The 25,753-nt window shown below is 38.1% G+C and overlaps 4 protein-coding genes across 5 annotated transcripts; 1 reads left to right on the top strand and 3 right to left on the bottom strand.

Moving 5' to 3' along the window:
- Positions 1-2,667: 2,667 nt before the first annotated feature.
- LOC145913550 (splicing factor 45-like) lies at positions 2,668-5,382 on the bottom strand. Of its 2 annotated transcripts, none has more exons than XM_083001260.1 (10): positions 5,241-5,382; positions 5,068-5,175; positions 4,688-4,845; positions 4,481-4,614; positions 4,275-4,346; positions 3,722-3,800; positions 3,570-3,663; positions 3,333-3,479; positions 3,074-3,172; positions 2,668-3,012 (listed from the first exon to the last, which is right to left on the bottom strand). In XM_083001260.1, the coding sequence occupies exons 1-10, from the start codon at positions 5,331-5,333 to the stop codon at positions 2,833-2,835; spliced, it is 1,164 nt and encodes a 387-aa protein (XP_082857386.1). In that variant the 5' UTR covers positions 5,334-5,382; the 3' UTR covers positions 2,668-2,832. The 2 variants fall into 2 exon arrangements, with proteins under 2 accessions (XP_082857386.1, XP_082857387.1); XM_083001261.1 differs by having other exon boundaries at positions 3,722-3,788.
- A 3,307-nt stretch (positions 5,383-8,689) lies between these two features.
- LOC145914212 (uncharacterized) lies at positions 8,690-9,349 on the bottom strand. Its single transcript, XM_083002002.1, has 4 exons — positions 9,212-9,349; positions 9,008-9,135; positions 8,883-8,951; positions 8,690-8,825 (listed from the first exon to the last, which is right to left on the bottom strand). Exons 1-4 carry the CDS (start codon positions 9,297-9,299, stop codon positions 8,781-8,783), a joined length of 330 nt encoding a protein of 109 aa, XP_082858128.1. The 5' UTR covers positions 9,300-9,349; the 3' UTR covers positions 8,690-8,780.
- A 643-nt stretch (positions 9,350-9,992) lies between these two features.
- Positions 9,993-10,925, bottom strand: LOC145914106 (uncharacterized). The gene is made up of 4 exons (XM_083001883.1): positions 10,764-10,925; positions 10,512-10,636; positions 10,359-10,427; positions 9,993-10,295 (listed from the first exon to the last, which is right to left on the bottom strand). Exons 1-4 carry the CDS (start codon positions 10,849-10,851, stop codon positions 10,245-10,247), a joined length of 333 nt encoding a protein of 110 aa, XP_082858009.1. The 5' UTR covers positions 10,852-10,925; the 3' UTR covers positions 9,993-10,244.
- Positions 10,926-12,184: 1,259 nt separating this feature from the next.
- LOC145913673 (uromodulin-like) lies at positions 12,185-16,425 on the top strand. Its single transcript, XM_083001413.1, has 11 exons — positions 12,185-12,347; positions 12,408-12,480; positions 12,624-12,688; positions 12,788-12,913; positions 12,991-13,196; positions 13,380-13,546; positions 14,644-14,776; positions 14,844-14,962; positions 15,139-15,307; positions 15,778-15,952; positions 16,069-16,425. Exons 3-11 carry the CDS (start codon positions 12,625-12,627, stop codon positions 16,236-16,238), a joined length of 1,329 nt encoding a protein of 442 aa, XP_082857539.1. The 5' UTR covers positions 12,185-12,347; positions 12,408-12,480; position 12,624; the 3' UTR covers positions 16,239-16,425.
- The last annotated feature ends 9,328 nt before the right edge of the window (positions 16,426-25,753 follow it).

Here is a 25,753-nt window from a genome sequence, read left to right as displayed (position 1 = left end):
ATAAAAAATTTGTAAGCATGATGAAAACCAAACTTTGTTGCGCTGCGCGTGCACGAAACTTACAATTATCTGTTTTGGGTCGACAAAACTATTTTATTCGTTTTAACATTTCCTATCCCGGAAAATAAATATGTAAATTACAGATTTTCTAAATATCTTAGAACAGACTTGTTTCCTCTTCGCTCATCCAAATTAGCAATATTTTGCTTGTCATCAGTCATAGTCCATAGAGTGACAAAATATGTGGAACAATTTCTAACGTAAGGAATTTGGAAACAACGATTAAAAAAATTAAAAGGCCACGCAAATTGTTCCGATTAATATTTTTTACTGGCTTGCACATTTTGCAGCGAAGGCCGTGGAATCATAGAATACTGTTTTAGTATTTTCTGGTGGAATCGAATCGGTTTTGTTTGGTTTTCGACATCTCAGAATTTAATGACCACAGCTATATATGACCTCTGATATCAGGTTTAGTTTATGTTATATTTGACGTTTTGTTTGAGCATACATTTTAGTTTAAGAAATTTTTAAGAAAAACAAAGATGTAAAGTAAATTTGGGTTAGGGTTGAATTCACCAAGTTACATTAATCCAAGATTAAGCTAATCCTGGATTGAACATGGGATTATCCCAGAATGCCCTATTCACGAACCGGGATTATATTTTAATCCAGTATTAAAGAACCGAAAAATTAATCCCGCTATACCCCAGGTTTAAGGTTGGATAGTCGAATTTGACAACGTTAGAGGTGTTTTAAAATTAGAAAAATTATAAAAAAAGTGAAATATTGTGTAATCAAAAATTTGCAAAAAAAATTTAAAAATAACCAAAATGTCTCTAATTTTCCGAGCTCTTCAGGGGGCGGTACGAGAAAAAGGTTTGAGAAACACTGGTTTAGTTACATGAATTCGTTTGTACGGTAGCATTTATAACCGTCGCTGCTGTTTTTGTCATAACAGTTTCAAAATTTACGTTCTTCCTTTTATTCGAAAATTTAAGCGTGTGTAAATAACTCGAAGTGTTTCTGAGATATTTAACAGTGTCTCGATGGCCTGAGCGGTTATTGAGTCTCTTTGATGGTTAAACCTGCTTCTGCCCCGTTCTATAAAGCACCCAGAACCAAGATCTCTTCCCGAATAATTGTATTCATTTCTGTTATCTTCTTCATTACGACGGTACATTACAACTTTCAATACAACGTTGTTAGGATGCCAGCAAATAGAATGAATTTACAGGTCCAAACTGGGCTCTTTAACGCTCTCCATTATGAGAGCTGATTGGTCAATAATGTCACGTGATATCATGAGGCGCTTGAAGTAATATAATGCAGGACTATAAAATACAGTACACATCAAGATTATCTGTGGGAGCGGATATAGATGATTCACGCGTGCTGTATTAGCAGTCGCTTGTTCACACATTCTGTTGCACACTAGCTGAAGGAGTTGATCCTCCTTGTATTATCTGGGACGCATTAAAATGGTTAGTTTAATACAAGAGTTTGTATCTTGTGATAACATTTTATGTGGTAAACAGGATATTGAATGACTCACTTTACTCGAGAACATTCGATGAATTTATCATGTGGGCCGCAGTATGGGATTATGCAGTGCATGTGCAAAGCTGCGCGCAAAACACCACGCAATACTAGCACTGGCCTCTGTGACGTATGTTACACGTGCATGCTAGATAATTGTAATGGTTTGCGAAAATATTAGTGGTTCGATAGGTTTCTACATCTGATACGCCCGTGGCATTTGTGTTTCCATTATTTCGTTGGTGCAAAGCATATTTTTACGTAAGGCCCGTTCCGTAAGCTCTGTTTATTTTCTTACACCTATTTAGCTCTTTTCGCAAGTTCTAAACGTATTCTTGTGAACCCCTTGGTCATTTCCGTAAGTTCCATGGGCTTTCGTTTAGTCATTTCCGTATGTTCTAAATACTTTTGTAGACTAGGGGTCTGCAAACAGGATGGGTCGCGAGACTGTTCATTCTGGATGGTGAAAAATGTACATGTAACGACATCCTTTTGTGCTCAAAATTACACGAAGATTTAATTCGCGCAAGGTGTTTACCGTACTAACATTGCTTGCATTTGCAAATGTTCCACTTCTGACGCGACAGATATACCGTTTTGCGTTTGTTGCAAACAGATATGATTGCAGTGAAACCCCGCATGATACGCTTTTAATTGAGTCGTGAGACAGTAGAGATATTTTTTGTGGGACGCGCAAAAACTATTTGCGGACACTCTGCCAAATACGAGTTAGGTGTTTTCCTTTCAACTATTTCCGTTTTAGTGTTATGTCGCTCCATTCTCGACAGAGCGTCCAGCGAAGATTTCCAACTTCTCGTTTGGTTCTCAATGTTGTAAATTATATATATGTTGCATACTTTTTTCAGATAGGTAAACAGACAAGAATCACGGGAATTTTGTCTTTGAATACCTACTTTATCTTAAATGGGGCTTACGGAGTGGGGTAGGAGAGATTGTATATTTTGCACCTACAACCAATTTTGGGAAATGAACAAGTGGTTTGGGGATTTGTTGGATGTGGTAACCAATAATGACACCAAAATATGTGAGGGAAATGTGATAATGGCTCTTGATTCTTGTTGCATATCTTTCAGTGCAAATTCTCATCAGAATTTTCCCATACACATATGTATGCATGAAATATTTTTGCTGTACATGTTGGTCCCAACAGCGCACACAGGAAAACATAATGGGAACACACATGCAGGTTTTCATACCACAACAACTCTTCACTTGAATAGATGTAGCACTGGTTGATGCTTTACCCAAACCTTTTGATTTGGACGTCTATGTTCATAAAATTATGTCAGATAGTTGAAATGACTTAAACTTTTCAACATCATAAAACGATGCTTTGACAGTTCTTCCACCAAAAAAGCGCCCATTTAAGTCTACCAAGGACTTTATGGCTGCTTCCAATCTATCAAATTCAACAAATATGCGAATTGCCTCCTCATCAGAAACACCATGCATCTAAACATATTACAAAAAATCACAACTTGTAAAAATGCTAAACTTGGTAACATGTGCTCACTTCAAATATGATGCACTTGTTTACTGTTCCATATTTTGAACACTCTTCTGATGTTTCTCCTTCTAAATCATCATCAACCTCCCCTGGACCTACCATGTTCTTTTGAAAAAAGATATCTTTGTTTTTGAGTTTTTATCCAGGTAAACATAAATTGCACAACATACACTAATAAACATATCAATGGCATTTAGCAATGCTTATAGACAATAGTTTCAAGAGAAACATGTTTTCTTTGCACTAAGTTTTAGACTCAACTTACACGTAAACAAATGACTTTAGTTGGGTTTTTTAATAGATCAGTAACAGACTTTTGTTCTTGCTGTTCTCTGCGTAAATCGTCTTCAATTTGTTGTTCAATTTGATCACTGGAGATTATTTTTCCACCACGTTTGCTTGTTTTTTCAACCTTTAATATAAAGTATTGATTTAATCATAGGTAAAGTTTGACAATGACAAAAATATACATCTACAAACAAAAAACTTTTGTAACCACTACCTGTAGCGCATGACTTATCCCTTTGTTGTCCTTTCCAAGTCCTCTACCTTCTTTAAAGCCATATTTTGCCATTATTTTGTGGGCAACTGAACCTCTGTTAATGTAAGGGGTACGTCAGAAATACATAGTCAAAGAAATGTTATGAAACATACGCTAAGTTGCTTGCAAACTGGACACCTGCTCCACCGCGCATTGAAGGAGAAGATGGTCGATCTGAAACTGGAGGCAAACCTGGATCATAGTTTTCTTATATACCAAAACCTTACACAAAAGTTTACCACTTTTTGGTGTGACATTGCAAAATTATGTGGATAAGTTTAATAGAAGTAAGGACATGTTGTAAAGCTATTTTAAAAGGCTGCATTCTGTTTGTGTTATTTTCACTTGCTTATGACGGGATAATAAATTATGTATGTATGTAAGTATGCATATTTGCTTTTACATTGAAGTAAGATTTGTCAGTGGAAAATACCCACCTTTTAATCCTCGGTTACAAATGGCTTTTGACCCAGGATTGGACATTATTTTGGTTAAAAAACAACAACGATATAGTATGATTTTGATTAATGGGTATTTTCCACTGACAGATCTACTTCAATGTAAAAGCAAATATGCATACTAAATGATCAATGTTTTTTGAGATACTTCCTGGTTGACAGTTGTCTAATTTCTTCATTTAATTGCAATAAGCATAAAGTTACTTACTTGTTGGTATGGACTGTTTGTCTGATTCCAATAATGCAGAGGGTGGAGCAATGGCAGCTTTGTTTTGCATTGCTGTAAACAAATTTACCACATAAATGTGCAAAATAGACAATATGCCAACATAATAACTTGTAACAATGCTTTATCAGAAACGGTCTAAAATACTGTCCAAAAAGTGCTGGTTGGTCAGATAGACATAGCCATACATCGTTTGCGCTTTTCTTGTTCATAAGTATCATCATAATCATCTTCTATTGGAGGTTGCATGGTTGGTTCTGGCTCATCGTGTTGTGCATGGCGGGCAGCTCTTTTTTTTCTCCTTTCTTCAATTTCTTTTTCTCTGATACAAAAAGGCTTAAGATTTTACAAACCAAATTAGGCACAACATATATAAACACTACAAACTAACAAACCTATCACGTTCTGATTCACATTCTTTCTCTTCATTTCTTTTTCTTGTCATTTTATCATAATCATTTGGGCGCATAGGGTCATATTCATCCAAAAAATTTTCAAGTACTTCACCACCCAAAAACACGCAGGGCTTAAGTTCCACTTTTTCCTGCTGCAACTAAATAATATTTGACCATATAGCGAAAATGCAATAACTAAATTACTGAAAAAAATTAAGTACTACTGGGAAAAGTAAGGATTCTGTTTAAACTCAAGGTGGAAAATGAGATAAAAAAAGGTTGAGAACTACTGATCCATGAGATTAGTTTAGCTAGGTGTAAAACTTTAATGATAAAAAAATGAAAATGACACCATATATTAAGTTAAGCTATAAACTTACTAATGTTGGTCCTTCATCACGCTTGAGCTTGTTAAAATCAATCACAGGAGCAATAGATGATGCCTTCCTTTTCTCATTTTTCGCTTTTGCTAATGTTGCTTTTTTAGCCTACAAACCACAGACTTTAATCAATGCAGGTTTCAACATGTCTTAACACATACATTATTGTATACCTGTAATTGTGTTTTAAGCATAGCAAAACTAGGAGACCAGCCAACTGCTTTGGTTTGGTTATTTTCCACCCCAAGTCCATCATACAATGACATGATTGAAATGTTTTTAGTGGTTTCAATACAATTAAACACCAAAAAATTAAAATCTGCATACAGAAACACAACATAGTCTACATGTGAACAAACTTATACATGTAAGATTAAAACTAAATTTTTTAGATTTTTAGACTAGCTCTTTTAGGACACATTACCTCATGAGAAGTTTATGTGATAATAAACAAAAATTACCCAGCTCTTTTGAAAAGGCGCAATGCGACAAAACGTAAACCAGAAAGCAGAAACCATAGTTGTAGCAAAAAAGTTAATTTTTAAGTAGTCACGGTTAAACGCACATGACTCCGCGGATTCTTTTAGGTCAGATTTATATGATTTTTTCACAGGTTGCGGATTTGCACTAGAGTATGTTAGTATATTATGTTTACACGAACTTTCTTAAATAAAAACTATCAAACATCCTTATTATTATTCGGGCGCTTTGAGTACACAAAAATACATAAAAGTAGTGGCGTTGGCAATAAAGCAAAACAAAGCCGGACAATGTGCGCAATGGTTGAGTTTAAAGTTGCGGTTTCCGCACGGACATGTGCCATCTTCCGCCGTCGAGTGGGAGCGTCCAAACGTGCACCGGATATAGCTATAGCCTCTTCTTGCCTCCAAGTTGCTATAGCTGCCTATATAAGCTGTACGTTCGAAGCTTGTGAGAGCGAAGGTTGAGGGGTTCCTGTACACGTTCAAGGGATGTTTTGGATTCGTGTGAGATGTTGCTTGGCTCCAATACGGATAGTGTGGATGTTGATGACGTACTGCATGGGGACTGCGTGGTGCTACAATTGTTATAAATCGGCCATTCAACTTTAAATCTACTGATTTAATTGTCTAAGTTGTCTGTTGGCAAATTTACATTTACAGACAACGTATCGGGCACGGATAATGAGCAGAGTTCAAAAACATTCGCAGATTGTTATTTCGTCATGCACACCAAATAACAGCTGTGGAGATGACAAATGCAGTGCAGCGCGCAATTTGATGCAAACAAAAGACACTTTTTATTGGTTCTTCCTGGTCAAGATTCTTTGATTCATGCGACATTTTGTCTGCCAGTCAACGAGACTTCACCAGGGTTTCAAGACCACATCAGGCTTCATCAGCGAGACTTCATCAGGCTCAAATTTTACGTTGGCCACGATGGCCATTATAGGTTCAGCTTAATTTTTTAGGTTTCTTAGTTTGGTTTCCACACTGTAGCCTATACCTTGACTGTAGATATTTGTAGATTTATCGCCAAGGTAAAAAAATCGACTCCGGACCAAATTTTGTTGCGAATAAATCGTGTTTCAGGTATCCCCACTCGATCAAACCAAAACATGAACCCTGTATGTAGGCTATATAACATTACAATAAGTACATTGCAATTCATGACACGCGATCAATCGTCAAACACCCTTCTAAACCCAAAAAATATTTCGTCGCTCGACCATCTCACAATTTTATAGCTGTCAGAACGTTAGGTTGTGTCATAATTTCTTTTGAAAGTATTAGCAAGAATTGGGTAATAAGACAGATCAAAATATGGAATATATAAGGTACCATACAAAATTTGTATTCGGGGTAACAACAGAAGATTTTAACCAATTTCTAAAGTTAATAGCACGCCTAACTGAGAAAGGGGCGTTCCGAAAAGAGCAAAAAAGGTGCAGACGTTTTTTAGACAGAGGTTTCCAAATTGAACGTCGCGACAAACTGCCGCGTCGTTTCCGTAGTGGTGGGGCGTGGCAAGTTTAACTTCAAATAACATTCGCAAAGGCGATTGGCAACAGGCCAAGACGCCTTACCGAGAAAATTTGATCGGAAATCTATATCTTGATACCCCATCGTATTGGGTGGGTGTCATTCAGCTGTTCAATAGTGATGAAAAACGAAGTATTGTTGTAAGTTGAAGTATTGTTGTACTTAAGCAAATCATTACATTCGATTACGTGCTTGCACTATACGATAATGACCGTGAAGATAATTATTGCTTGACAAAAGAAAAAAATTTAATAAATGATGTCATTTTTGGTAAATTGAACAAAGATGTCCTTGTCAGGTTAAATCTGCAGCACACTTATGACAAGGCACAATGGGGAAAAGTGTTGACGGCTTAATGTAGCCATTGTAAACACCTCTGTATGGGCATCCGCAGGCATGTGCCTATTATTGGGACAGGAAGTGGAGACGTCGGAATCTCTTCATAGACCCTGCTGTTCACCATCTTTAATCCTCAGGTTTCTCGCAGTGGACACTTATCATGCCGAGGCCGTATAGACGTCGACATCGTTGTTCTTAACCAAGTTATCGCGCTGGACATCGTGATAAAATCCCTTTCCAGTTTTTTGAGTACAATAAGAACGATAGCCTTGTGGACAGCAGGAAACAACAGATTGATGCGCTTTAATAGCTCCATCATACCCAGGAAGTAGCTCAGTGTCATGTGGTTTTGGTTTTTACACAAGGTTGTGAATACCACCCATGTCATTTACGGACAAAACGATGTGCATAAATTTACTTCATTACGTTTGCTGTATTTCTCTCGGAAGTAGTTTGAAAATGAGAAAATATGGATGTATTTTTGTTAGTAATTTTATGTAGTTGTCAGGGCGTTTAATATGCAGGTTGGAGGAAAAGAAAGCTTATTTTTACTTTCAATTTGCTTTGTGCATGTTACCAGGATCATGACAAAAATAGGAACCGAGTATAAATTTTAACAAATAACTAAGGTGACTCTCGAGTTTGTGTATCTCCCTCCACGTTGTATGAGTATAAATACTATACAGAGGAATCGATATTTATCCTCAGGATACCAGCGACTTCGATAAACAACATTGTATGTGGTCTAAATCCCCCCAAAGCAAGCGTACTAAGTGTATCCTGTCACTCAAACTCCACGACTGAGTAACAAACATCATAATACATATATAACGGACATTAACAGAATTTTCAAATTCCTGAAAACACGTGTATTTAAGGCCTTCATAATAGCAATCATGCAATTACAAACACGTTCAAGCTAACTTTTTGTCTGGATAATATACATTTATTATTCGGTTATCTTTAACTGCTGTTCATTACAACCAAGCAGCACTTTTTAAAAACACGCTGCCCACGGCACAAACCTTACAGAAGTTTATTAAAGCACAGTGCATTTAGAATGCTTCAGTGATTTTCTTTGTTTTATATGCGTATTGTAATTGGTGAGTTGTAAATAGATTTTTAAACGCTAACTAAACATAAATAAAAGTACACAGTAAGAAACAACGTAGGCGCCCCATCAGCTAACATGTGAATAGTTCGAAAGAGTTTTTTCTGATATGTTGTATCCTGACGAAAGCGTTACTCAACAAGCCCACACATATACATACTACTCCATGTATTTGTGATTTTTTAATTTGTCATTTTCTTTGATACAATGACATTTTGCTTAGGATGGAATTCAAAGATGTTCTACCTCCTGGCAATCGATTGTCCCATGGAATCTTGGTCTAATTCCTGAAAACCACGAAATAGGGTCAAATCAACTTCTTTCCATGAATACCATACATTTACCTGTGCAACCTGTACGAGAGAGCATAACGCACAGAACCAGCTAAATAAGCAGTCTTGCATAAAAGAACCCTAAAAATACAAAATTGAAGATATTAGGGCGTTTGTGTTGTTTGTCACATTGTTACTTCAATCCCCCTTTTTTCACGGACGGCTTCCCTGGTTTTTGCCATTTGGTACACTCCAATCGGTCCAAGCATTGAAACACACCCGCAAACAAAACAACTTCCTCGGTCAACTAACTGGGCATTTCGACCTTAAAACGAGATTATTGCTCAAGGTTATACATTTTGTATACGTTTTCCTAATTTCCATATCGCAATAATATTTACCTGCTGTTACACAAGGAACGATAAAAGTAAGAATACACAATGAACAATTATCAAAGCACCCGCACAAAGTACTCCTCCAAGTTGCCATCTTAGGTGTGGGTATACGTTTATGCTACCATGCAGCAACTAACAGAATTGCGATTGTACAACAGGAAAGCTAGTGATGAAAAGATAACAATAGCGTCATACCCACACGAATTGCAATGTATGATGTGACTGCGTACACCAGGCATTTCGCCTCGCGCGATATAACTATTGCAACATTAAATCCTGTTTCATTGGCAATCAACGAGGTGCGTAAAACAATTTGTTGAAGCCAATAATCTACAATCTTACTATAAGAATTCAACAAAAGCTTTTGGTGGAGCGTTTGTACTCATTTGTTACTGCCCTTCAATTCATCCGAAGCATGTCTTTGCAGAAGCGACAAAAACACAAAAGGGTGCCTTTGGAAGACAATCTAGAATACAATGTCGACTTCTCTTCAATGGTAGTATTTTAAATTTTTGCAAACTAATAAGTCTTTTAGAAAGGCATCGTGCAATTGGTTCGTTATATTTTTTGACAGCGCCGTTGTATTGTACGTTTGACTTTTTAGAAAGCAGATCAATATACAGAGGTGCTATAACGTGTTTTTTTTTCCTAAGATTTGTTGTTTTTGAGAGGAGTGACGGAGAAAATACAATTTATATATTTTGCACCTGCAACGATAGAGTTCCTATTAACCGAAATATACAAACTTTTGTTTACACAAATTCATTTCTGCAGTTCTGTCACGCCCTTCACTTTTACATAGTTTATTGATTTAAATAAACAAATTATTTCAATGAACAGACGCTATAAACAGCACACAACAACCATGTCACAACTTGCAACTCACGTTTGTAATATATAATTTTTTTAAATTTTTCACAGAATTTACTATCGAAAATAGAACACTGCTAATAAAAACAAAAACAACTTAAACTTTTTTAAGATTCACTCTTTATGACTTATTTGCAAAAAAAGGCACAAACAGACTACAAAAAGGGAATTAAACTCTTGCCATTGCCTGACCCGAAGCGCTTGGTGCATCATCGATTTCCTTAATTTAGAAAACATTCGTGATTAAGGTAGACTGTTCAAAATAATTTTTACAAATACTTACCCTAGCCATTTGCACTAAAGCACAAAATGGGCAGAACCAAGAAACGAGACAATCGTTGGTGAAGGTACCCTGTGCAAAGACAAAACAAAATTTACGGAGTTAAAGCAAACTCTTGGCATATTTAGTGTTTTACAAGCATTTAGCAACTCTTACGTCAATTCCTTTCTTTTCTCGTATAGCTTCCCTTGTTTTCGCCCTAAAGTAAATTCCACATGGAGTGAGGGTCACTATGCCACATTTCACACAGGTTCCAAGTTCCATAGATTCAGCATTCTGGCCTGCAAAAAGTGAGTTGCTATGCATATGCGGTATTAGAACACTAGTTTACCTTGGCTTACAATTGGTACAATCATATGTACCCGAATGTTACCTTTTTTACAAACAAAACGGTAGATCATATCTTACCTTGGACTACGCATGGACAGAAATATGCTTTCACGCAAATTCCCATGTTTCCGAAGCATCCACACAATCCGTTCGTAAATTCACCCATTCTGGTTTATTTAATGCCACGCTGGTGTTTAACTGCTGTTATACCTGAAAATACATTCAAAGACAAAGTAATTTTTTGACGGACAAATTGTACATACTTCATGCTTAGTTCGTTAGTACATCTGTCTGCTGTCAGGCAATTTCTCAGCGAGAACCGACGATTTGTTTGCTGTCACATTACAGAGCAACTGTACAATGTATTGTCGAGTGTAAAGTTTCTCGTTACTAAGACAACACAAAGCTTTCCTTTGTGACGTTACGTGCCAGCACATCTGACAGAATGAATTTGTTACAGGTTGAATAGTATCGTGTTATCCGCGTCCAACGCTTCCAACGCTATTTTGTTGCCATGGTTGCTGTTGCTGTTTACCAAGTACCTTTCAACGCCGTAGAAAAGTTTTTTTTACGTCCAGCAACACCACTATGTAGACAAACATACATCAGTAACGTCTTACAATCAAAATGGATGAAAGCCAACCGTACAAAGTTAGTACACAAGGCCCTCAACCTTCTAAAGCAGGGGACCGCGTGGAAAATGGCACGCGTATAACATTGCGTTATGTGTTCAGCGTATATTCGTATAAAAAGTATGCTTTTAAATTAGCAACTGGATGGTACAAAAATATTTTAGTACGTATCCTCATGTGGGTTGTGCACCTCTATTCAATAGCTTCATTCATCAATACAAACCCATTGTATGGGGAGAACCGAGATTACAATGGTAGTTTGTACGATCAAATTCGTATAAACAAACAAAGCAGATATAAAACAAAAAAGAGTCGCCAAAGAGGTATTAATGCATGCACACATTATTAACTTGTTATCGTCTTAACTGCGTCGATACATTACTTCATTTCATCAACCTTCTTGGGTTTAGTGACGACTTGACGACGTGCAACGGATATATTAAATAATAACATATGATTATTGTTGAAATAGAACTTGACTTAGACGCGCAATTGTTCTTCGGTTCATTATGCGCGGCGAAGTCGGCGACGAAATGTTTTTCTTTGCCTCCAGGCATGCTTGCTGCATGGCTTTGTACGTGGCCCTGGTATTGTGGCGCACACGAGCTTGTCAGCTTAGACGGTAGCTCCCAATATTCACTCAAGGTTAATGGGATTGGGTTTATTTTGCGATGAGTGAAGGAAAGCTTTTCTAATTTAAATGTTATTTTTTTCTGTTCTGCTTTTGTCAGTTTTGATTTGCTTAGGTTTCGTCAGGTTTTTCGTCAAATATAGGCTACACGTGCAGTAAATTTTAACATGACTTGTAAAGTTTGCATTGATAAATTTGCTCTAACAAAAGCTAAATTGTCGTTATTTCACTTTAGGTTACCACTACACAAGACAGGGTAGTTATTTTCTGATGGAGGACTCGTCCAAGGAAGTGAAAATTTTCAGATAATGAAGTACGGACCTCACGATTTCGGTCACAGCTGTAAGAAGAAATCAACAAACAATTTTATTTTAGTGGAAATAAAACCAACTCTCCCTGGTAAGTTTTATTTGTAGTTGTGCAACGAGCATTTTTACTTGAAACCATTTCTATTTTTAGGTCCAGCAGGCTTTCTACCGCATAAAGCGAGTTTTCTCGCTTAGCGTATTACTCAATTCTCAACGCCAGTAAGGTAATCACATAAATTGTTATGATTTTTTGCAATATGAACATCTCATATTGTAACAAATGTGAGAATCGCAAAAATGAATGTTTCAGTGAATTTGTTCAAAAAGTTTTGAACCGCAGCCAAATTCTTCTCTATTAAACTTTCAGAATGATATTTTTCCATGTTGGCCTTCATTCGTTTTTGTTTCTGATCTACTTCGCAGTGGTAAAAGGTAAAATACATATGACGCAAGCAACAAATACTTGACATGATAATTAAGTCATAAACAGAGTAATTTAGAGGCCGTTGTTTACCTTGACGTTTATTACAGCGCAAAATGATGCATGTTCTGGCGTGACGTGCAATAATAAAGGTTCTTGTGTGCCCAATTTGGCCTACACCCGAGGATATTGGTGCGAATGTGATGACGGTTGGGCGGGTCAAGAATGTAAACACCGTAAGTGGACTGAGAACGTATTACGACTTATTCGGTATTGTTCTCATTGATTGCGCTCATTAACCTTTCCTTTTTAGCCGAACCCACCGTACAATGTGGTGATGACCAAATCGACGTTGTCATCGACAAGGGTTTGGTCCAAGAGTTGGAAATAGACGACGATGTGCAATATGTGTATTTTGGAATGTCATCTGCTAACAGGCAATGTCGAGCAATAGAACATGGAAATTTATACAAACTTTCTATACGAGCACCTTTCTCAAACTGTGGAACACAAGTTACGGTGCGTACTTTATATTGGATTAAAATACGGTGGAAAGGTATTAGTCACATGCTCTTCTTAAAACGTTGAACGCTTATTATCGCCGTTAATCTCTTATCTAGGTAAAGGTGAAACGTGTACATGTGGTTATTCTCTTAGTTAGACTGCACACAAACTCATCACCACAAATATTTTTAATTTCAGCAAAGGAGACCCGGCGATGATTACACGTTCAGCAACACCGTAGTTTGGAATCGCGAGATTCATAATCCACAAAATCTCATTGACCGCAAACTGGTTTTACTGGATTTTAAGTGCATTTACGAAGACACCTATACCGTTTCTGGGCCGCCTATACTACCTACTTTGAAGTGAGTTGATTATGTAACATTCTTAACGGGTGAGATTTGATAGCCGGCATAAAAATAAACAAGCGTCGGCAATTTTAGGGATATTATTACTGGTGGTTACTTACTTGCCTTCGCTTTGACATTAGTCGTAAATTACGCAATTGACCTCGGCATACGCAACCGAGGAACAACTCCCCTGTAGGGCACTTTGAAGCACGCTGTTGGTCGTTCAAAGCAAGAACCTGTGAAACCGGTTTTGGTTTGCTGCCATTTTACCCCTAGCGTCCTAAACAAGTGGGAATTAAATCGAATGTCTCTTGAAAATTAAGATAAAAAAATTCTAAATGCCAAAAAATAATTTAACCAATTCAACCAGATTCAATACTTAAAATTTGCACAAAGAAAAAACTTATCATCTGTACACTGTTTGAGAACAACAACTATTGACTATTTTTAACTGTCAATTAAAAAGCTAAAAATATTTTATTACAAAACGCAAGCATTTTTTTATTCAAATCGTAAGTTGTGTATATATAGACTGGACGAGCGACAACATCCAGGTAAAGTAAGATAAGATCGGTCAGTTTGCCGTCGGCACCATTAAGATTTTAGCGTGAAATTCCGCTATTTTGTTTTTACCATCAATGTGCATGATTTAAACTTAACTCTCAGAGGCAGTTTGGTGATGCATACATATGCCATGCAATACAAAACAACGGGAAAGTTTTACCGCAACACACCTCCACTTGAAAATAAAACCCGCGTTTAAGTCTTTGACGTTTTCGTCTCACCTTCGTTTAATTTACTCAGGTGATCTCAACACAATCGTTATTAGTTTGTTTCGTCGCGTTTGAAGTTAGGCAGAAAGCCGTATTTGGTGTCTCTAATATTTAACATTTTTGTCAATAAAAATGCAGTACCATTGGATTTGTAAATATAATAGTAAACCTAACAACTTTAACATAAAAACACTATTTCTATCCATTCTTGGAGGATGCGTGTTTGAAGCGCCCTGCTGATTCTTGCCTCAGAAATAGTTTTTAGATTTTTTGGACCAACCATTTTGCTTGCTGCACTATTAGCCTTTTTATTTCAAGAAAATGTTTTTTTTTATTCAGTGTTCTGAAATTTGCAACGGAACAAGGAAAGTTTGAAGTAAGAATGAAGTTATTTGATGACAATAGTTACACACCGGATCACGAATACACGCAGGCACCCACAATTGCCATTGGAACATACGTTTACGTGCAAGTAAATAAAAGAGTTTGTTCAAAAGATTTTTAGCAGTAATGAATAAACGTTGTTGAAACATTGACAGGTTGAACTCGCATTCGCCAAAGACTCGAGCTTAGTTGTAACAATGGATCGTTGTTTTGCTTCGCAATCCAGCGACCCTGCAGATCCTATTTCAACAAAGCATTTGCTTATTATTGACAGGTTACAGCTGTTTATTTTTTGCATTAATACTCCTAAATCGCCCTTTTCTCTGACGGGAGAATCACATCTAATTATCTTTTTATGCAATGAAACTAATCAGCAAAAAAACAATCGCAAAATTAGTTGGGAACAAGCTTATATTTTTATGAAATATTTTTTGTTTTCATTTCAAAAAGGTGTGCCACGCCAAATGATACCACTGTTCAAATACGCTACAATGGCGAAACAACTGAGGGTCAGTTTAAATTTCAAATGTTTAAATGGCGCTGGAGTGCTGATGATGTGTATTTACATTGCGAAGTTGACATCTGCAACAAAACGAGAGAAACATGTACAGGAGAAAGGGTTTGTAAAAATCAACAGTAATATGATACTATAACGTATTTCGAGTAATTACACTCGTTACACATATTTGACCATTTAAATTTAGTCACAGTTATCCGTTCGAGCCAGTAGTTGTTACAGATGTTTTACAAAATCTTCCCATCAAGTGTAAATCATAAAAGGTTTTTTTAATCACATAAATATATAAGTTTTACAGAAAAAAAAATAGTAACAAGATCAGATAGTGTAAATTTTTGAACTGGTTTACTTTGACCTTTAAATACAATCTGATAAAGTCTGCTTCCTTGTGCGTACTTTCAGCTTTTATCGTACTCCTATGTTTAAATGTCAGTTGGAATTTGACGCAGACAACCGCCTACGGGTAAAATACAAACCAGTTTTGGTCCCAAAACTTTAATCGCTTCATAATAACTCAGTGAACTGAACCTCTACATGATAACCGCAATATGTATAACCCAACTTTTCAATAGGTTAACTGCAAGGGTGAAGTGGATTTTCGAAGAAAAAGAGACCTTCCCTCACACGAAGGGGTGTATGATTCAAAATACATTCCAAATATTGGTCACACAGTCACACAGGGCCCAATTCAAGTTTACTTTGAGGATATTCCATCAAACGCTGCAGAGTCGACTGACCAACAAAACGGTAAGCTTACTCAATAATATTCTCGTAACCTAGTTAATGTATCATTTAATTTCATATGTCACGAATAAAAGCGAGTTATGTACAAGTTAAGCATGTTTATTTTGTACTTGTTGCAGTGGATTTCACCCTCGTCGCTCTAGGCTTGTTCTGTGGCCTTGTGCTTGTTATGCTTGGCGTGATTGCGGCTGTTATCATAAGAAAAAGACAAACCCGAAAGAAAATTGCGGTTAGCAAGCGATCAACTCAACAACTTACTTCCCTTAAGTTTTCAACAGAGTCGTTTTGATGTCAACACCATCGATTTAATACTGTGTTAACTTTTATCAGCAAGTGCACCTTCAAGTTGTTTTTGACGTTTTTAGAGATTATGTTTGTTTGATTCTTTTGCACGTGTCTGCTTTTCGCTTTGTTCATGTTTTTAACTTTATTCGGTGATGCTGCTGAGTGTTTGGATGCGCAATAAATATTCTATTTCGAAATACTTCAGTATTTAGCTAGGTCTGCCCTGTTTTGCTTGTTCTGATGAAGAGCATTCTGCAAATTCAAACAATCCTCACTTTTTATTTTCCTCCGGTTCGCTGTTGAGCTCAATTAATAGAAATTAGTTCCCGAATTAGTTGACATGTACATTCACCACATCTTTGAATGCAATCTACGTGTATTTCGCATAGCAAGGAACTAACTGGTTACACATAAACTATGCAGAAGCAAAATGTAAAAAAAGACGAAACTCATTGTCAAGGAAAGTCCAAGTAACAGTCACTGACACATGGTAGGATGTGGCAACTGCACTATATTCGTTTTCAGTTTTAAGTTGCAAAACGTTTAAGGTTGGGATGGAGATAGGCATTCACTTGCGGCACACTGGCACGTCACAATAACTTCATGCAACCGATTAACAACACTTCCATCGTCACAATGTAGTGAAACGTCAATTACATCAACTTGAGAGGGCGAGCAACAGCTACATTGCTTCTTCATGGATTTTAGTGTCGTTGAATAACTAAAAAAACAAAACAATGTTTAAATGCACAAAAAGATACCACATACCGGAGTTCAGTTTTTTACATAATTTATGTGACAATTTATCTTTCCAAAATCTTACGTGGTGCTTGAAGTACATTCGCCAATACACTGCGTCATGTTTATTAGAACGTTGCTCGAACAACCATCTTCTTGCAAGTAAACGCTTTCAACCACTTCGGGCTTGCAACTTTCCGTTTGTGGAAGGTTACATTCATAACAACAGCCATTGGGATGTACTGTAAATATAAAACATGCATTTAGTCTTCGATTCGCAGTGATAGAAAAAGTTTTGTAGTCTCAGCCACACTAATTCTGAGAAGATGGGTTGGAATTACTTTTAAATTTCCCAAAACATTTTTGACTAAATGTATTGTGACTGGACACTGTTGTATCATAATTAACTGTGGGTGGAACGCTCTTAATTTCTGCGGCTTAACGTCTTTACGTGATTTGAACTCTGGCGGGCATTCCTCAGGCATTGGCGGGCAGCTTAATGTGGTGCACATCAGTGTCGGCTTGTTTTCAATCAACTCGCAAAAGCAGCTTGAGCATTCATTCATTTCCACTTCAGATCCAACCTAAAGTCGGCATTTGGTTTACGACAAGCCGATTGTTACGTTAATATCCTAGTACGTCACAAAGAACAGGCTTACCGCGATTTCGGTGTTGTTGGTGACGCATTTATCTACGACGCATTCATACTTCGAACATCCGCACTTCTCGTCTGTGCTTATAATGGTCAAACTTTCACCCTTGACAAAGTATTAGGATTGTAACTCAGCTTTCGAAAAAGCAATAAAAAGCAATTTTACAGTAAAAACAACTTTTTTGCAACATTGTAACATGTTTCCAATTAAGAAAGTAAGAAATTTATGTACATTCTACTAATAAACGTTTGTGCTTGACATTACATTACGGCACCAACCAGCCCTGAGGGAAAACAACACGATACGCGCACAACGCTGAACAAAAGTTAATCAGAAACATGCTAAGTGAAGTTACCAGGCGACATGTAGGCACAGGGTCACATTCACGACACTGGCATGTCTGCGTACGTCCACAACAAGAAGTCATGTTTCCGCTGACGAGTAACTCATATTCACTTGGACATTCAACGATGGACGGACATAAACTCGAGTCGCATTCTGCAATGAACAAGGGTTATTGTGATGGAGTGAAACCATATAAGAAGTATGTTTCTTTGTTTGCATAATATATTCTTATGGGCAAAGAACTTGGAGCATTTGATCTCAAACATAAATGCCAGAGGTACGAATTTGGTAACTAACATTGCACTGATGATAAACATCGGCGTATTTGAAACATCTGCACAATGCTAGTTGAACAATTCATCGAACTGACATTTATTTTCAACTTTACTTTTCTTCGCTGCAATTTTTATTGCGCATGAAGCTTGCGTCGGGCGACAAAAAATACTTAGACATACATACTAACCTACAAGTGGATACTATCAAATTTGATTGAAATAATACGAAATCTTACCACAAGTTACAGTTTCGCAACAGGCTCCGGGAACTTTGCTGGCCACAAGCACTTGATAATTTTCACAAATTGGTTCGACCACTTCACACAGAGAAGGTTGACATACTGCATAATATGAAAACTCATCAAAAAACTATTTACATTATTTTTTTTACGCATTTTACCGCAGGTGGTCACGGTGCAGCAGCTGTTCTGTGGGTCACTAATGTTGACTGATGCCATCGGAGCTTCGCAGGTTGTGTCACTTGGTGGGCAAGAAGATGGATCACATGCTTGGAGGTGAAAAGAAATACAAAATAAATTGGCCTACATTTGTTAAGATAAGCAAAAATTTCAAAGGAAAGAGAGGGATAGTTATCTCATTAAGTATCATATTCTCAGGATACAGGGAAGTTTTAGAACCCTGTAACCCGTTTAATATATATTTGATAAAGATGTTTCAGATGCAAAAACACAAAACAAAATCCGTTACCATACCTAAGATATCCACGTATACAGGCACGGTTTAAAAGCAATGTTTTTGTACAGCTAAAAATGTAACGAGTAACCCATCTTTCCCGAATGCGTAACAGATTATTTACGTCAGGTGACGTACCACACTCGTAAGTTGGACAACAGCTTCCTTGAATGAAACTGGTGGCAAGTGTCGTTCCTTCTTTGCAGTCAGGTATTGCTGGAACATAGCCACAATCAGCTTCCACGTCACAAGGTACGCAATCAACGGTGGGACAACATTCAGTGGAGTTGCGAGATTGTACAGGCTTTTCTCCAGCCTCACACACGACCTAAGAGTTTAATTCACATTACGAACGTATCAAATTCAGTTACACAAAACCACGTACATAAGGCAAAGCGCACAATTTCGCATTGCATAGGACACGACCGTCGTTGTAGCAAGTACACGTCACACACGGGTCTTCATTCAAGAACCATTCTTCATTTAACTTGCGAGGGATATTTTCAGAGTCCACGCAAACAGCTTTAATAAAAGAAAAACCCAACATGTAACAAAGAAATATGCCGTTTAGAAACGAGCATACTGAAAGCAATTGACAAACAGTTACACAAACATTATAAAAACTTACGGCATTCCTCCAGAGTAATGCATTGTCCATTGCTTAAAACTTGGCCAACGGGACAGAAACATCCACTTTGGGTGTTACATTCACTGTTGTTAAAAGGTGACTCACAGGTGTGTATGCATTCAGAAGAACACTCTCGATATTCGAATGGTTTCGGACAAACCATTGCTAAACATATGGATGATTACATATACCAATACGAAATACAATTTATTCAACTTGAAACAAATTTGTTTCAAGTAATCAACATGCTAATAAGTCACTTACGACAAGTGACTTCGTTTCTCCAGTTTATGCAGATATCTTCCCTGTTACACGCCTCTGCATACGCTGCAATAGCATCGCAGCCGCCAGAACCGGAACAAATATCGTATTTGCAGGACGAATAAAATACTGCCGGATCGACAACCATATGGCATTCCTGAAAGAGCAAAAATATGCTCTTTACAAAAAACAAACAGATCAGTAAGCAATATTCTTTCTTTATTATATATCGGCTGTCGAGCATCAAAGGGTCTTAATAACTTGTTTAAAATAATGGCTAATTTCTTTAACCTCAAATATATTTGTTTCGAGAATATCACAAATGGTTGTATCCGCATCGTCACTGCAGCAATCTGGTTCTCCTGGAGTGCACGATCCTGTGTCAGGTGTACAATTTGAATCGTTGTAACCATCTTTAAACCAGCTAAATCCGAAATCATTTGGATCTTTTGTATAATTGCCATCTTCCTTCTTAAAGTCATCGTCTGGGTTTTGGTTGCAGTTTCCTAAACAAACGATTTGATAACATTGCTTTTATAAACGGTTTGTAATCATAATTTTCCCTGTAACCCGATTAATATATATTTGATAAAGATGTTTCAGATGCAAAAACACAAAAACAAAATCCGTTATCATACCTAAGCTATCCACGTATACAGGCACGGTTTAAAAGCAATCTTTTTGCACAGCTAAAAATGTAACGAGTATGTAACTCATCTTTCCCGAGTGCGCAATAAATTATTTAAATATTTTTTTTTATAATAATTTTTAAATATTTACCGCAAAGTCCTTCAGTTTTGTTGAAATAATGAAATATTGGTAACTTGATAGCAAATCCGTGGTTGTATTCATCAAATTCAACATATAATCCAATCACGTCGACTGTTAGTACAAGCCTTTGTAATCTTAACTCAACAACAAATCCATGCTGTCTTAGTGGCAAAGTTGCATTTTCGCCATCCATTGTCACCTGTATTTGTCACATTTAGATCCTATGGGCTAAAATTTGACCACCATATTCTATCTCACCTGCTGATTGAGCATGAGAGTTACCTCATGTCCACCATAGATTACCGTTACTGCCTTTGTGCAGGATGTAACAGGGTCAACGGTACAAGGTTCGTTGTGGCCAAGCACTTCAAAATTATTACCTTCTATCGGTTTGGAAAGCACGTATGTGCAATTACCTTGGAATGGGAAATATTTTTCATCGAAGGTACTGTAATGAGGGTCACCCCAACCAATGCAAGTGCCTGCTCAAAAACATAAAATGATGCAGGTTTGATTGGGTTTACATCAAACAGTGTGTGAGAGACCTTTCTAAATGTATTAAATATAACTTACACTCCTCGCATTCTTCAGGAGCTTTACACTCGTTGCCATCAAGGACTTGACCTTCGGGGCAGAAACATCCAGAAACACATTCCTGTTCACAATCCCGTTCAATCTCGTACTTCGTCTTTGTCATCATATTTTGGCAGGTAATGGGACAAGCAGAATGACATTCGTGCCATATTTCACCGGGCGGGCAGAGTGGTTCTGTCGTTAAAAAGATCAAAACAATAGTACTGTGTTTTTTATGAGCAATATATGACGTCAATAAATAATCGGACTCGAGAAAACTTTCTGTTTGGGCACACCCCTGCTCTGTAATAGCCTACAGCAGTGGTTATCAAACTTTTGAAGCACAAAAAAAATCAAAAAAAAATTGCGGAAAACTTACAAGAAAAACAAACTTGCTTTACAAAATTTTGTTCTGCTTTTAATCAGAGCATAACATACCCTGTTTTACTGCAATCATTTCTGACTGTGGTGTAACAATTAAACGTCGTAATAATCAATTTTTGCGACCCAAAACTTACAGTCTGGCGACCCAAAAGTGGGTCGTGAGCCACCATTTGCGGACCCCTGGTCCAATAGATAGTGCGCAATCAATTATTTTTTATATACGAATAGTTTAATTTCCAAAATTCCAAAAACTTTAGGGCCACACAGTTTGAGAAACACTGGCCTGCAGTTTATATCATGCCGCATACCACATTCCATGTTGTATCTCCACGATTGTTCCACAGGTTTTCCAAGATGTCTTTGGCATGATTCTACGTACTGGGCCAACACTGCACATTGACATTCCTCATCCTCCATGGACGAGTTTGCATAGCACTCACATAGAGATGCTATACAAACTGGGTAAAATTCTTCGACAGGAAGTAGTGTATGGCAATCCGAAAACACACTATTGCTGTAAATAAACATGTCGTAACCAATTGCGCAAAATATACTGCAAATAAATACAAGTTTAAAAATCGAACAACCTCAACTGATCGCAAGTGACAAGAGCATCTTGCTTCTGTTGTTCTGTGCAAACTGGCAACTCATCGCAAGATTCGCCGACAACAGCCCAAGAATTGGCAAACACTTGTATTGATTCAGCTTGTTGCCCATTTGGCATTTCTAATTCATCATCCAGGTTATTGTTCGCGTTCGAGCAGAGTCCGCAAAGTTTTCCTGTAAATTACGCGACAAGTGTATTGAAATAAGAGTCTACTACATGGAAGTGTTGTTTTGCAGGGAAAATGTAGCGAAGTTAGGTTTTCGCACTGTGCATTAATAAACAAATAACTGACCTTACAATTACATGGACATAAGTTGTACATGCGGTATATTGCGTAAAAATGCGTAAATACCTGTCAGTGTTTTGTCAACAACAGTTCTCGCATGCTGAGTTCTTGGATTCCATGTAATGTAAAAGTGGTCTGTTTTAACCACCACTTCTCCGCCAACATACGCAATGTTGATGCGTTTCCTTTTAATAATATGATGTTATTGGAATAGTAACATGTGGTGCAAATGAATTACCCTTGGCGCTCAAAGATGGCATTGATTTTCGGTAGATATCTCAACCTGTAGGCGTGTCCATTGAGTTTGACATAAAAACGACTCGGCAAAATAATCGTATAAGATCCAATCGTAATGTCCAAAAACTTTCTGCAATACTGTTTTCCACCAACCGTGATACAATCCAAGGAAACTGAAGCAAAAAAATAATTGTAAGGTTAAAGTTCAGGAGGGCATGAGGCAGTGCAATCACACATCGGTATCAGGATATTGTCCAAACGTCAACAAAATGCCTGGTAGCCTGCATGAATATTAAAAATACCTTTTCGTTTTGTGCCCACTAACCTTCGCGGCTACTTTGAACCTCCCGATGGGAGTGCATTATCACGTACAATTTATCCACAAAGGATTGTTTAACCCAATGCAAGTACCACAAGAGATATATCATGAATTGACAATATATAACATACCAACAACTTCAAACGTATGGTTGAAACAGTCCTTAACAACAGTGTGGGCGCAGACGTCATGCGAAAATGCAAGACCGTCAAATGTCAGAAAACTATCTCCCGAAAACATAATACATTCCGAGTCACAGGTGTCGACATCACAACTCCATTTACCGCTTTCCAAACACAAACAGCTTTCACACTCCTATAAACGAAGAACAAATGACTGAGAGCTTACAAAATAATTAACTCAATACAACCTACATTTTTCAATACATGATAACCACCGACAGGATAAAAGGACCCTTCAAACGTACACCCAGGCAAGGGCGTAGTAACTTCAGAGGAAACAGAAGTTGATCTAGTAGTTGTGTATGGAAGCGTGCAAGTAGTCTCGTTCATGAATACGTGGTCACGAACACAAATGACGCGGAAGCACGTACCTTCAACAATTACAACTCCGACGGCAAATTGCAAACCGTTGTATATGCACCCCCTTGTACCTGTCGTTGTTTCTACATGGGATGTAGTGGTTTCGGTTGTTGTAGTAGAAACTTCGGTGCTAGTTGGAGTCGTGCAAATGGTTCGTGTATCTAAAACACCATCCCTAACGCAAATGACTAAATGACAAACGTCAATTTCAACCACATCTCCGATGTTCATTTCTTTTCCATCAATTTCGCAACCTGCCTTCGGTGTTGTGGATTCAGTTGATGTCGTTGGAGTGGTGCAGGTGGTCTCGTTCCTAATGACGTGGTCACGGAAACAAACCACTTTGTAACATACGCCATCCACGATTACAACCCCGACGGCAACCTGCACACCGTTGTATAGACATCCCATTGTAGCTGTCGTTGTTGTTACAGAATAGGTGGTGGGTTCAGCAGTTGAACTGGGAGCTATGCTGCTACTTTCAGTCTTGCAGATGGTTCGTGTTTCCACAATACCATCTTTAACACAAACTGCTAGGTGACAATTATCAATTTCAACCACATCTCCGATGTTCATTTCTTTTCCATCAATTTCGCAACCTGCCTTCGGTGTTGTAGATTCAGTTGATGTCGTTGGAGTGGTGCAGGTGGTCTCGTTCCTAATGACGTGGTCACGGAAACAAACCACTTTGTAACATACGCCATCTACGATTACAACTCCGACGGCAACCTGCACACCGTTGTGTAGACATCCCCCTGTACCTGCCGTTGTATCAACAGAAGGTGTGGTGCACGTGTTTACAGTTTCGTAAACACCGTCTTTTAGGCACAACGCAGTGTGACAAGCATCGATTATAATCTCTGACCCTTCTGCGACTGGTACTCCATTTATTACACATGCTGATGGGGTGGTGGGTTCTTCGCTTGAAGGCGTTGTTGGCGAAGTTTGCGAAGTGGTGCACGTGCTGACATTTCTAATGGTTTCCTTGCCAACGCACACCAACTTGTAACATGTTTCCTCAACAATTACTTCGCCGATCTCGTACATTTTATCGTTGTATGTGCAGCTTAGGATAGTCGGAGTGGTAGTAGACGGTTCCTCGGTGCTAATGGGAGTCGTGCAGATGGTTCGTGTTTCTGAAACACCATCCTTAATGCAAATAACTAGGTGACAAACGTCAATTTCAACCACATCTCCGATGTTCATTTCTTTTCCATCAATTTCGCAACCTGCCTTCGGTGTTGTGGATTCAGTTGATGTCGTTGGAGTGGTGCAGGTGGTCTCGTTCCTAATGACGTGGTCACGGAAACAAACCACTTTGTAACATACGCCATCTACGATTACAACTCCGACGGCAACCTGCACACCGTTGTGTAGACATCCCCCTGTACCTGCCGTTGTATCAACAGGAGGTGTGGAGCACGTGTTTACAGTTTCGTAAACACCGTCTTTTAGACACAACGCAGTGTGACAAGCATCGATTATAATCTCTGACCCTTCTGCGACTGGTACTCCATTTATTACACATGCTGATGGGGTGGTGGGTTCTTCGCTTGAAGGCGTTGTTGGCGAAGTTTGCGAAGTGGTGCACGTGCTGACATTTCTAATGGTTTCCTTGCCAACGCACACCAACTTGTAACATGTTTCCTCAACAATTACTTCGCCGATCTCGTACATTTTATCGTTGTATGTGCAGCTTAGGATAGTCGGAGTGGTAGTAGACGGTTCCTCGGTGCTAATGGGAGTCGTGCAGATGGTTCGTGTTTCTGAAACACCATCCTTAATGCAAATAACTAGGTGACAAACGTCAATTTCAACCACATCTCCGATGTTCATTTCTTTTCCATCAATTTCGCAACCTGCCTTCGGTGTTGTAGATTCAGTTGATGTCGTTGGAGTGGTGCAGGTGGTCTCGTTCCTAATGACGTGGTCACGGAAACAAACCACTTTGTAACATACGCCATCTACGATTACAACTCCGACGGCAACCTGCACACCGTTGTGTAGACATCCCCCTGTACCTGCCGTTGTATCAACAGGAGGTGTGGAGCACGTGTTTACAGTTTCGTAAACACCGTCTTTTAGGCACAACGCAGTGTGACAAGCATCGATTATAATCTCTGACCCTTCTGCGACTGGTACTCCATTTATTACACATGCTGATGGGGTGGTGGGTTCTTCGCTTGAAGGCGTTGTTGGCGAAGTTT

This window comes from Ascidia mentula, chromosome 9 (genome assembly GCF_947561715.1).
Source record: "Ascidia mentula chromosome 9, kaAscMent1.1, whole genome shotgun sequence".
NCBI classification, from domain to species: domain Eukaryota; kingdom Metazoa; phylum Chordata; class Ascidiacea; order Phlebobranchia; family Ascidiidae; genus Ascidia; species Ascidia mentula.
The sequence above is the reverse complement of the archived record's forward strand: the minus strand, read 5'-3'. Positions and strand labels throughout refer to the sequence as shown.

What these genes read in the sequence shown, in the direction of transcription:
- LOC145913550 (XM_083001260.1), bottom strand. Translation starts at nt 5,333, where the DNA reads ATGTCATTGTATGATGGACTTGGGGTGGAAAATAACCAAACCAAAGCA. An exon ending in GTGATGAAGGACCAACATTA is followed by an intron (nt 4,846 to 5,067) that starts GTAAGTTTATAG and finishes AATATTATTTAG; the next exon opens with TTGCAGCAGGAAAAAGTGGA. An exon ending in CAGTTTGCAAGCAACTTAGC is followed by an intron (nt 3,664 to 3,721) that starts GTATGTTTCATA and finishes TTACATTAACAG; the next exon opens with AGGTTCAGTTGCCCACAAAA.
- LOC145914212 (XM_083002002.1), bottom strand. Translation starts at nt 9,299, where the DNA reads ATGGCAACTTGGAGGAGTACTTTGTGCGGGTGCTTTGATAATTGTTCA. An exon ending in CGTTCCTTGTGTAACAGCAG is followed by an intron (nt 9,136 to 9,211) that starts GTAAATATTATT and finishes TCTCGTTTTAAG; the next exon opens with GTCGAAATGCCCAGTTAGTT. An exon ending in CTCTCGTACAGGTTGCACAG is followed by an intron (nt 8,826 to 8,882) that starts GTAAATGTATGG and finishes CGTGGTTTTCAG; the next exon opens with GAATTAGACCAAGATTCCAT.
- LOC145914106 (XM_083001883.1), bottom strand. Translation starts at nt 10,851, where the DNA reads ATGGGTGAATTTACGAACGGATTGTGTGGATGCTTCGGAAACATGGGA. An exon ending in CTGTCCATGCGTAGTCCAAG is followed by an intron (nt 10,637 to 10,763) that starts GTAAGATATGAT and finishes CACTTTTTGCAG; the next exon opens with GCCAGAATGCTGAATCTATG. An exon ending in GAGAAAAGAAAGGAATTGAC is followed by an intron (nt 10,428 to 10,511) that starts GTAAGAGTTGCT and finishes GTCTTTGCACAG; the next exon opens with GGTACCTTCACCAACGATTG.
- LOC145913673 (XM_083001413.1), top strand. Translation starts at nt 12,625, where the DNA reads ATGATATTTTTCCATGTTGGCCTTCATTCGTTTTTGTTTCTGATCTAC. An exon ending in GGGTCAAGAATGTAAACACC is followed by an intron (nt 12,914 to 12,990) that starts GTAAGTGGACTG and finishes TTTCCTTTTTAG; the next exon opens with CCGAACCCACCGTACAATGT. An exon ending in CCTATACTACCTACTTTGAA is followed by an intron (nt 13,547 to 14,643) that starts GTGAGTTGATTA and finishes TTTTTTATTCAG; the next exon opens with TGTTCTGAAATTTGCAACGG.